Source organism: Panicum virgatum, chromosome 2N (assembly GCF_016808335.1).
Source record: "Panicum virgatum strain AP13 chromosome 2N, P.virgatum_v5, whole genome shotgun sequence".
Classification (NCBI taxonomy): Eukaryota; Viridiplantae; Streptophyta; class Magnoliopsida; order Poales; family Poaceae; genus Panicum; species Panicum virgatum.
The window spans coordinates 36,553,263-36,565,187 of record NC_053146.1 but is presented as its reverse complement, the minus strand read 5'-3'; the positions used below and the strand labels follow the sequence as shown (position 1 = coordinate 36,565,187).

Below are 11,925 nucleotides of genomic sequence, written 5' to 3'. Positions count from 1 at the left end.
TCCGTCCCCACGCCGGCCAACCCGCACCACCCTCCTCGCCACCCAAGCTCCCTTCCCACATCGCTTTGAATTAGTGATTAGTTTCCATTTTTTCCATTGTCACTTTGAAAATATGAGACAACGATGAATTAGTGAATGTGAAAATGTGATTAGTAAAATTAAATTTTCTATTTTTAAAATGTGAAGTAGTGAATTATTGAAAATCTAAATTAGTGAAACTATTATTACATGTACATATGCTATTTTTTAGACTTGTTAAGTATTTGTTTTTGAAAAGTGTATAGTTAGTGACTTAGTGAATTATTGAATAGTTTTTGACTTAGTGAATTAGTGAATAGTTGGTGAAAAGTTGGAAATATATTAGAATGTGTTGTTGCGATTAGAATTCGGTATTCGAATAAATTTGATAGAATCTGTTATTTCAATGATATTTGATAGAATGTGTTATTGTTATTGTGATTAGAATTTGTTTAGAATTTGTTATTTGTATGAAGTCTGCATCACATTTCTATGAAATTATTCTTGAATAGGCATATGACAAGTCGTGGCATTGGTCGTGGTAGATTGGGTTGTGTTATTGTTAGTCATTGTAGGGGGGCTTAGGATTTCCCTTTACTTGAGAGGCTCGGCCTCCAGGCATCACGATTCAACAGGGTCAATAGGACTAGACCGACTCTATGCTCTCAAGCAAACATACCAACTCTAGTAATAGTAAGAACTTTTCCTTATTAAGATTGTCTTAATCCTTATTAACGTTACATTGCTTCTAATGCAATGGATTGATGTGTTTACATAGCTTGCCAAGGTAGTAAAACAACTAGGTGGTACACCACCTCAGTTGGAATCCATAGAACGTCAACAATTCAAGAAATTAACAATCTCTTTCGATGCATACCAGTAAGAGAAGATCTAGGTGAGCGGCAAGGATGCACTATGAAGCCTTTTCAAAGGCTCCCTAATAAGTCGGTAGCCTACTGAGGTTTCAACAGCTACATAGTGAACCTCCCCAAGACGTGATAAACACCAAACAAAACAGCACACCCTTGGCAGGCAGCGAACCCCTCACCACAGCCCCCTTGCGCTGAATCAACCACTAACAAAAAAGAGACATCCAATTACTTAACTAAGACCAGAGCACATTGGTTCTTGTGGTTGCACTATTGTTCTGGATAGTCACTCAATGGTTTTAAATTAATTATTGTCACCAATACATCATAGTGGTTCCAAAAGATATAAACTAATTATCAAGTATTGTTTTCATAAGCCACCATGACCATCATTTAGCAACTAAGCAAACAACACGTTAATTAAATAAATGACCCGACTTCAAGAACAGGGATAATAAATACAGATATAATAGGACTCATCAATTTAATACATGCAAGCTTAAAAGTAAATAAAGGTCATTAGGGCAAAAGTATGATAAAAAAATATACTTGCCTTCCTTAGTTCCATGTTGCTGCCCAGACTTTTCAAACTCTTGCTCTTGGAAGTTCTCGAACGGTCGCTTGTCTATTCATCATGAACAAGCCAAACACAAGCACATACAAGCAAACATTGAAAATAAATTGAAACAGTACAGTAAACATTGATAAATAGAGAAATAAAACTTAAAAATGAGTTCTAAATATCACAACGATCAAACAGATACTATGAACGCTTGAAACAGATATAAAACGCTAAATGTACACTAAAAATAGTTCTGCAGGGGCATAAATGTGAGAATTTAGTTAGTTCAAAGGGATTAACAGAAAGAAACTAGGGACTACAACACAATTTTATATAAACACTACAGGGCTAACGTGTAAAAACTACCCTAATGATGGTGGTTTCTATTTTTGAAAAGATTAGGGTGGTTAATGCAAGAAAAAGGACTGGATTTTAATTGCTTTTGAACAAGATAGGACCGGGGATTCATTTCTAGAAAAGCTAGAGGGTTTTTTGCAAAATAAGATATGGCAGACCGGCGGCCGACGCTTGTTCAACCGGAGGGGAAGGGTTGAGGGGCACTGTCAGATCTACTTGCCCGAACCATGGCAGCGCGACCGTGGCGAGAATGGCACGGTCGTGGGGAATCTTCCTAGGGGGTTGGAGGCATTGAGGGTGGCTGGTGACGGTGGGGTGTGGCAGAGGAGCTCAGGTGGCGCTGGGGCACATGGTGAGTGGTGCAAACCAGAGGGGAAAAAAGGGATGAAATCGATGGTGGATGTGGCGAGGGCTCATGTGCGCGAGGACTGTTGTAGTGTAAAAAATTTCACTTTTTTCATTTGTTCTACTATATTTAAAGATTTAAATGAATTTTCACAATAAAATAAAAAATTATTTTCAGGGGCGGGCGATGACATCAGCCGCCCCTAAAAATGAATTGGTAGGGGTGGGCCATGGCCTCACCCGCACCTACAAATTGATTTCAACGTAATATAAAAGAATAACATATCTCATTGAGTCACAAGTGGTTGTGTAGTGTAATGGAGAGGGAGGGTGCGCGCGAGGCTCGAGATAAGCACTTAGAATCTTGATTTGTGTAAGTGTGCATATCTTATCAAAATATTGTACCTCGATGGGAGAGGGACTTGTGGTGGTCGCCCGTTAGAAGGGATAGTTTTTTATTTTTTCTTTTGCTATTTTGAGTTTTTTTTTTAATTTTTTCATATTTTGATAAATAATTTGTAGTGGCGGGTCATGGGCTCACCTGCCCCAACAAATCAATTTTTAGTTGTGAAAACTAGGGGTGGATATCGCACTCACTTATAAAAATATGTTTTTATTCATCCCTAAAAAATAACTTTTGTAGTGACGTGGAAAGGTGGTATGTGCGAGCGTGAGGGCGCGGGTCTGAGTCGGGAGAAAAGTAGGCACTCGGGTAGGAAAAACACACATACACTCGCGTGGGTAATTTGTACCCAACTGGTAAGCTGCACCCGAAAGCATGCCCGAGAATTATAAATATCAGACATTCGCAAGAAAAATAAATGATTCCAAACTTTATAGCAACAAACTAATAGAAATCAGTTTAACTGGAGAGTTCAACAACATACATACATACATACATACATACATACATACATACATACATACATACATACATACATACATACATACATACATACATACATACATACATACATACATATATGTATATGTATATATATAATAGTAGGGTTTAATTGGATTTGGACCAAATTCATTGGCTGGATGGGCTAAAATGAGTTAGGCACTTATGCTGGCTTGTTTTTTTTTCTGCAAGTGTTTCTTACCCGTGTGAAAGTAATCGGATCATGCTCTAGACTAAGAGGGGGAGGGGGTGAATTAGGCAAGTTAAAAACTTAACCTATGGCTCCAACTAAATTGCACAATATTAAACTAAAACATGTTATCTATATGTGCAACTACAGTTCTTCTAGTGTGAAACCCCTCCCCAAAAGAGTTTAGCAACCTATAGCTTTCCTATCAAGAAACTACTCTACGAAAGTAAAGGCACACAAGAATTGCTAGTATGAAATACGGAAACGTAAAGAGCGGGATAGGAGGAAACAAACAATCGACGCGGGTGTTTATCCCGTGGTTCGGTTAGCCACAAAGGCACACATACATCCACGTTGTTGAAGCACTCACTAAGAGTATCGCTTCTCGGCAATCAAGTCTCTTCCGTGATCAAAACCACGGTCACCTTGATTCCGATTTCCACTAAGGAGCTTCTCCACAAAGGATGGGGGTCTCCACGTCCCCCGCACAAAATCGTCCACGCCGCTCCACATCAAGTCGGAGGGTCGTTGACGTTGCCGGCGAGCCTCAAAGCTCCAAGGGGCCGGCGCACCAAGATATCGTGTTGGTTCAACAAAGAACCACAGCACAAAGGCTCAAGGCATTGCTTTCTCACTCACTAAAGAGCTAACATAGCACTAACACTCACAAAGTTGTGCTAAGGACTAAGGATATGATCACTAAGCTTTTGGATGGCTTGGAGATGTTCTTGGGTGTAGGTGTGATGTTCCTGAACTCCAGCAATCTTCAAATGACCGGGGAAACCCATATATATAGGCCACCAAGTGGAGAGAGCCGTTGGGAGCCGTTATCCAACTTTTCTGCATGGCGTCGGATAGACCGACGGTAGGGCACCGGTTCATCCGGTCACACAGTGCCACGGGGTATCTGTTGGGTCTCTAACAGATGACGTGGCGGTCACCGGATAGTCCGGTCAGGAGGCGTCGGTTCATCCGGTGAGCTTCGGTTCATTCGGTGCTGAAGGAATCTTCGGCTAGCTGCTGATGTCATTGCACTAGTGCTCGTCGGATCATCCAGTGCTGAAGACTGCATTTCAGCGCGCTTGACATGCTCTCTGGTCAATCCTCCGGTGATTGCTCTGACGCTACATCTTGACACCGTCGGATCATCCGGTGCCACTTGGTCTTCTCCACGTGGCCTCCTACCAGTGCAGCAAATTGCACTGACAACTATGCGTCGGTTTATTTGGTGCTAACTGGATAGTCCGATGCCCCTGCATCAGTTCATCTGGTGCCACTGGTTTCTGCAGAACTCGTCCATTTCAATCTTTCTTTGAGTTCTTTCTTCGTGTTTTGCTTTGCTTGGCCTTTTTGCTTCATCCTTGGGATCTATAATTATTCACTTGACAATTCATTAGTCTCATTGATTGCGTTGTTACTCAATCACCAAAATCACAAACAATAGCCTAATGGGGCCATTTTCCTTACACCGTGGGTAGGTGGGTATGAGTAGTTGTTAGTCTCCTGCTTTCGGCTTCTTCTTTAGTCTCACCGTCTGCGGTGCTCCCGCTGTGACTGCGGGAGAGTATTAGAGTATATTTGGTAGTTATAGTTATACATATCATAGACTGCCATATGTATCCCGGGGAGCTTGCCCCCCAAGTCTTGTACTCTTATATATACCGGCCGAGGTCTCAATGCAATACATCCATTATACACCAATCCTATTATTCTACATGGTATCACGAGTTTAGGTCTAGAATCCTCGGCCTCAAACCATAACCCTTCCGCAGCCCCTCGCACCTCTGTTCTTCATGCGCCACAGGTCGTTCCCCACGGCACGCCTCCAGCGCGCCCCGTCGACGGCCTCGTAGCGCGCCCCCGGGGAGGTCGTCCATGATCTCCACCGGGGGCCGCGCCATCCTCCAAAGTCTGGCGGCAGATCGATCTGATCTGCCATTGTAGAAGGTCGTCCAGCAGCAACAGATCTTTTCTAGGGTTCCTCGTCCGCTGGCCTCCCTTCTCCTGCTCCTCCGGGCGGATCCGCGCAGGCCTCCGCCCTTATCTTCTCCACCGCCGGTGGGTTCCGCCTCGGCGGATCTAGATCCGCTCCCTGGGCGGCTCTGCACCCCTTCCGCGCGGCTCCTCCCTTGCGGGGGTCGCTTGTAGTCGCGCTGTCTCCTCCACTGGTGGTGGACTGCTCCGCCCCGAGCTCCTCCGCTCCGCCAGGCCTTGGCCCGTCAGCGGCCGCGGCCGCTGCTGGCCACTCGTGGCTCTGCCCTCCCTCCGCCAGCAGCCTCTCCCTAGCGGGGATCCGCCCCCGGCGGAACCGCCCTACCCCGCCCTGCCTACCACACCGCCAGCGGCGGCCCGACCCCTCCTCTGGATCTTCCTTTTTCTCGCACCATGGCTGGCGGAACCCTGTTGACCGTGGTGAGCGACAAGCAGGAAAGAGATAAGGGGATTGGGGGGTCTTTGCTCTGTGCACCCAGAGATTCTATACAAGAAGTTGCTGCTGGTTTATTTTTGGTTAGTTTCTCTGATTTTTCACTCGATCACTGATCGAGATTGAGTCGCCCACCGCCCGTCGACCTCGCGCTTCTACTTCGACATCGGCATCGACTTCAACGTCCTCTTCTTCATCTTCAACATGCGACATGGTGACATGGACGGTGCCCTAAGGGATGCCCATCTGCACCGTCCTCCTCGTCGCTTCGTCCGCACGTCAACCCTCGCCGGCTTGTCTTCGTCTTCACCGATCGGGATGCTTTCGCCAACTTCGCCCACCGTTGTCTCCGCCTCACGCTAATCGGTCTGATCAGCCGATGTGCGTGATCCACCCGGCTCCCGTGACGTCCATCCTCGTCGAGCGCGCTCTTCACCGAGGACGGAGGGCTGCCGCTGCATCGTCTCTTCGGGCAGCAGTGGTGTCACCCCGTGGTCTTCTCCTCCATTGCTTCCTCACCGCCGCCGACCACGTCCCCGGCCTCATCGTCGACTCGTCGCTGCGCGCCCCGCGCATGGTCTTCGTCAAGCTGTTCGAGTTCTTCGCTGTCTCTTTCGAGAGCCGCCGCCGCGTCATCCGGGTCATTCGGCCTTGTGCTGGAAAATCTGGGTTCCCCTCCTCGCTTCGTCTAGCACAACCACGTCACCAGCATCGTCATCTCGTCCCCGACTACTTCGTCTACTCCAGCAACAGCAGGCGTTGGCACCTTCTACCCCGCCTTCTTCTGCGCCTGCGATCGCCATGGAGGCCTTCTCTGCTGGTCCCCCCAGCGACGGCGTCTGGTTGTGCATCCTCCCTTGCACGTCCAGTATTGGCAACACCGGTGCGTGCCCATCGTCCCCGATGCGTTCCCGAGCCTGGCAAACTCGGGCATGTGTCGCCCGATGGCCTGACTGCATCGACTTCGGCATCGCTCCTTCTACGACTGCCTCGACGCATCGCCATCTTTGTCTTCGGCGTCTTCTCCATTACGCCACCATCATGGCGCCTCCTCATGTGCCCGCAGCTTCATGTACGGCTACCTCGTCTTCGGCAACCTCGACAGCTCTACGTCGACCATGGCTATCCTATGCACGGCATCTTCGACCATGGCTCCTCGCCCTCCAGCTCGGCTACCTCGACATCGGCACAAAGGGCTACCATCCGCATGAGTTACTCGTCGGTTTTCTCTCCAGTCGCAGCATCCGCACCACATAGACGTTATGACTGCGGGGGAGTATTAGAGTATATTTGGTAGTTATAGATATACATATCATAGACTGCCATATGTATCCCGGGGAGCCTTGCCCCCCAAGTCTTGTACTCTTATATATATCGGCCGAGGTCTCAATGCAATACATCCATTATGCACCAATCCTATTATTCTACAGTAGTATACATTCATACCTGTACCCGCCAGATCCAATGGGTATATGAATTACCCACGGATAGAAAACTCATTCCATATCCATCTTTTTATTGAGTAAAACCCAAAGAGTATTTATGTTTTGGGTATCCATTGCCATCTTGAACCTAGCCAGAGGTGGGTGATGGTGAGGAGGAGGGTTGAGGTATGAGGAAGAGAGAGCTGCATGTTCGGCCGGCTTGAACCACAGAAGGAAAGAGGGGACGTAGGGAAAAGGAGAAAGGGTGCCGGCCGGCAGAGAAAAGTAGGCCGGCTGGAGAGGGATTGGCCGGCGGAACACACGAGAGGAAGGAAATGAAGAAGAAAAGAGAAAACGAGTTTACTTTGCTCTGAAAAAAATAAAAACCAAGAAAACAGAATTAAATATAGAAAAATTAGGAAAAAAAATTCTGAAAAGCTTTTAGAACCCATCAAACACACTCAACAAAAAATATAACAAGCAGCGGCATGAATGCAACAGATCAAGTTTGAGCCAATTGTGAGGTTTAAATATTCCTAAATTATTTCTATTGAAACATAAAATTTATAGAATTAAACTAGACATTCTAGATGTGAAATTTCGGGTGTTACAAGATTGAACCAACAATGAGTGACCAAGAAAAAGTGGCTCCAGACCTAGCGCCACAGGTAAACACTGGATGATCTGAAGGCCAGTAGTAATCAATATGACTTCTGGGAAGATATTCCGTCTGGTTATTTTCTGTATATGAAATCCCTTAAGTAATTAAACCATTACATCATCATTTGTTCGAACCACTGCAAGAGTGGTAGACCAAATCTGGTTCAAACTAATACTAATAAATCAAACACGCCCACAACATTCGGCAGATGAACAAGCAAATTAACGTCAAACCATATCAAACAGGCAAGCTAATCCTAAGCTTAACATGGACGACCTATGTAAGCAGCCTTTAGGTGCGGCTAGCTAATCCAATGCCTATATATATATATATATATATATATATATATATATATATATATATATATATATATATATATATATATATATATATATATATATATATACACTGCTATTCCATATCCTGGATACAGAATATTATTCTGTACCCGAGCACACCCACCCCGCGCCTGGCTCCCGACGCGTCGCTCCGAGGCTCGCGATTTTTCTTTGTTGACGCGAGGCCGGTTTTCTTCCGTCCCGTCCTGCCGGCGCGCGCACGTCTCCGAGCGGTTGTGCTCCCGACGTGTCGATCCAAGCCAACCCGTCCTGCCGGCGCGCGCATGTGGAGTCGCAGTGCCTAGTTTGTTTTGACCCACGCGTACATGTCTCCATCCGTGCTGCCGAGATGCGCTGGGCATAACACCATGGACTTTATTTTTGAAATCCCAATAATATTTTGACAACAACTACTAGTACGATGTTGCATTCGTTTTCTTACTAATAAACTCAATTTTCTTGTGATAGTAGAAGCCAATAAGGGAGACTCAATCAAGCATTATTTCTACATAAAGCTTTCAGATTTTTTTTTCAAGCTCTGAAACTCATAAGGCAATTCAACCGCATCAGGTCAGCACAGTACATCAAACCTACTAGCAAAAACAGGACTTGCAAAGTCTCCTGAAGCTATCTACCAGAACAAAAGAATGGCCGATTCTCATCTTGTAGCCAAAGCAGTAACACTTTTGATTTCTGAAGAGATGAACTCTGATATTGGATACATTAAACATTGACACTGCTCAGAGGCAAGGTGCAGAGTAAACACCAATATGTATCAAACAGAATGGTGGTAACTACAACTAATGTTATCGTGCAAAATTGTTGCAGTAATACTTCCACAATGCTTTCACCAATTTGTATGTTCTGGAATCAGAAGAACAATTCATACTTCTTCGGATCAGCATGAACATATGATTTTTTTTAATCCAATCAGACCATAAGAAGGGTTAGGATTCTTAGGAAGGATCACACTACAGACGTTCAAATGGTTGTAGATGATGATGTGCTGTTCTTGGCTTGACAGCATGCTTGCTCTTATCTTCCATCAGGCATGAGTACTTCCATCTTAAGATGCAGCAGCACCAGTGCATCCAATTACAAGGGCTGAAAAAGATAGAAACCTGGATTCCAGTTAGTATAATAGAAGAACACACTGTCAGTGTACTCTGATTTACATGCCCTGACTGAAATGCACCCTAACCTTTTGTATGTACACTCTATCAGTTAATTGCGTACTGCAAACACTTGCTGAAAAGCACCAATCTTTGTTGTGGTTTTGACATAATTCTTAAATGCATATAATGATTAGTGGCAAGAAAAAACAAGGAGCAGATGAACCCCGTTAGTGTATTTGCTGACTGGCACTTCTAATTCAAAATCAGAGAAAGGCCTAGTAATAATCCTGAATACACGTGAGAGGAGCGTGACCACCTCACCTGAATCCAAAAGAGGGGCATTACGGTCAGTGCCACACATAATCTGAATCAAATTCAGTGAAGCATTCAGAAATTCAGGAAAGTGAAGTCCCTTTTGAGTACACATAAAGCTTGTTCCTGCCCTCGTTGCTGATCTCCACGATGTAGGAATGGTGCAGAGCAAATCAACGTTAGCATCCCCAGCTCTCCGCTGCCTCACGTTTCATCTTCCATAACACATGCATCAAGGCAGCTTTAGCCACCAGTGGCCACTGGCTGTTGCCGTCGCACTCGCCGTGCACGCCAATGGGAGAGGTAAGTGGACGGATAGAAAACCTGCACCGTGATCTCAAAGTAGAATGGGTGAGTTCATCCATAGGTATAAGGCGAAGCTGCTGGTCAGATATTTTGCACGCAAGAAACAAGGGAACAGGGAAAAGGATCACAAAGCTACAGATTTTACCAAGATGCGACCTAATTTGAGCTACAACCTCCACAAATTATCGGGATCTCTGAGCTCAATTGACCAAAACAACAGAAATTGGTGGGAAAGGATAGAAGGGGACCTTGAGCCAGCGGGGGTTCCCAGCGATTCATCAGATTGAGCGCCGCCACCCAGGAGCTAGAGTAAATCTTTCTGCAAAATTGAAGAAAAAAGGAATTATGTCTAAGCTTTGCGCAGTGGAGACGTGCCTGCTGTGGCCTGCGGGAGATTCGACGGGAAACGGCGATGCGCGGTGACGGGAGGGATAGCAAACTTGGGGATGTGCTGCTACACTACATGACCCTGCTAATGTAAGACCTCGAGAGCGGCGACCATGATGTTCAACGGGCGCCACGAAATTAACCGTAGGAACAGCAAGGGACCTTGTGCCAGCGGGGAATCACCTGATCCGAAGGCAGGCTGAGGAGGATCGACGGCGACGGGAGGACGGATCGGTCTCGTGGAACAACGACGGGAGCACTGAGCGGTGTCGCGTTGAATGCGGGGACACGCAGGGGTTGGCCAGCAACCGGCCGCGGGCGGCGCCAGTACCCGGATCGGCGACGGGAGGAATGGCGGAGCAAAACAGATCGCGACCTGGGGAAGAAAACTGCTTCGGGAGAGGACGAAGCCCCGTCGGGAGGAGGGTGGGGCGCCAGAAGGAGGGAGCGCCCCGTCGGGAGGAGGGTGCGGCGCCGGGCGCTCCGAGAGGATGAGAGCGGCGTCGCCGGTGCGAGGGTGCGGCTCCGAGGCGTGGATAACCGAGATCGCGGTGCGGCGCCGCCGATGAACGAAACCCGAGCAGGCGGGGGGCGGCGCCGAGGCGTGAACCGGCGCTGGGGCGTCGAGTTGAGGGAGCGGCGACGGCAGGGTGGTGCGGCGCCGCCGGGAACGGGGAGGTGCGGCGCCTGGGCGAGCTGGGCGGTTTGTCGTGGGAGATGGGGGAGTGGGCGAGCTGGGCGGTTCGTCGTGGGGGAGGGGCGAGGCCGGGTTGAGGCGCGCGGGGACGAGCGTGGGGCGGGTGCGCAGGGTGCGGTCGGTCGGTGTGCGAAGGTTGGTCCGGTTGGTTGGCTAGGGTACGGAATAGCTTATTCCATACCTAGGTACTAAATAGAGCTACATTATATATATATATATATATATATATATATATATATATATATATAACGCAACCAAGTCAGCTTAGATCTCCAGTTATTCACATTGTTGGAGAAAGGCTTATTAGTGCCGGTCACAGGACGTGTTAGTGCCGGTCCCTGTGACCGGCAATAAATGGCCGGCACTAACGTGACAACACGTTAGTGCCGGCTACTTTGACCGGCACCAACATGCGTGGCCACGAGCGGTCTCAGGCATCCACTTTAGTGCCCGCTGGTATTACTGGCCGGCACTAAATGTTTTTCTCTTTTTTTTTTCTTTTTCTTTTTATACATATTGCTATGCGTATTTGTATCATATTAGGACCGTATTGCAGACTAATACTAGGACCGTATTAGTACCGTATTGCACAATAATATTAGAACCGTATTATTAACTTATTGCACACTAATATTAGGATCGCATCACACTAATATAATATTACATATATATATAATATATGTACATACATATAGAGTTCATATATGGAACACTTAGAAGTTCAAAAGTACTTGAAATATTACAAATTATTAAGCATCAACTGTAGTAAGTATCAGCTTCCTCGTCGTCGGATCTTCTTTGGCGACTCTTGTACGGAGATCGCCATGAAATTCCCCCTTAGGATTTATGACTTCATCGAGCAGGAATCCGCACATAGCTTCTTGAATTGCCTTGACCCGAGCCATTTCAATGAGTTCTTCTTTCATCCTCCAACGCTGTCATATTTTCAGATAAAAACATTAGAATAAAAAATAATGAATTAAAATAATGAGCAGATATGATTGTGCTCACGTAC

At 46.6% G+C, this 11,925-nt stretch overlaps 1 protein-coding gene across 1 annotated transcript; it reads right to left on the bottom strand.

The window, feature by feature from the left end:
• Positions 1 to 8,754: 8,754 nt before the first annotated feature.
• On the bottom strand, positions 8,755 to 11,322 carry LOC120662562 (serine/arginine repetitive matrix protein 1-like). Its single transcript, XM_039941685.1, has 4 exons — positions 11,280 to 11,322; positions 10,397 to 11,063; positions 10,075 to 10,145; positions 8,755 to 9,844 (listed from the first exon to the last, which is right to left on the bottom strand). The coding sequence occupies exons 1-4, from the start codon at positions 11,320 to 11,322 to the stop codon at positions 9,753 to 9,755; spliced, it is 873 nt and encodes a 290-aa protein (XP_039797619.1). The 3' UTR covers positions 8,755 to 9,752.
• Between the last annotated feature and the right edge of the window lie 603 nt (positions 11,323 to 11,925).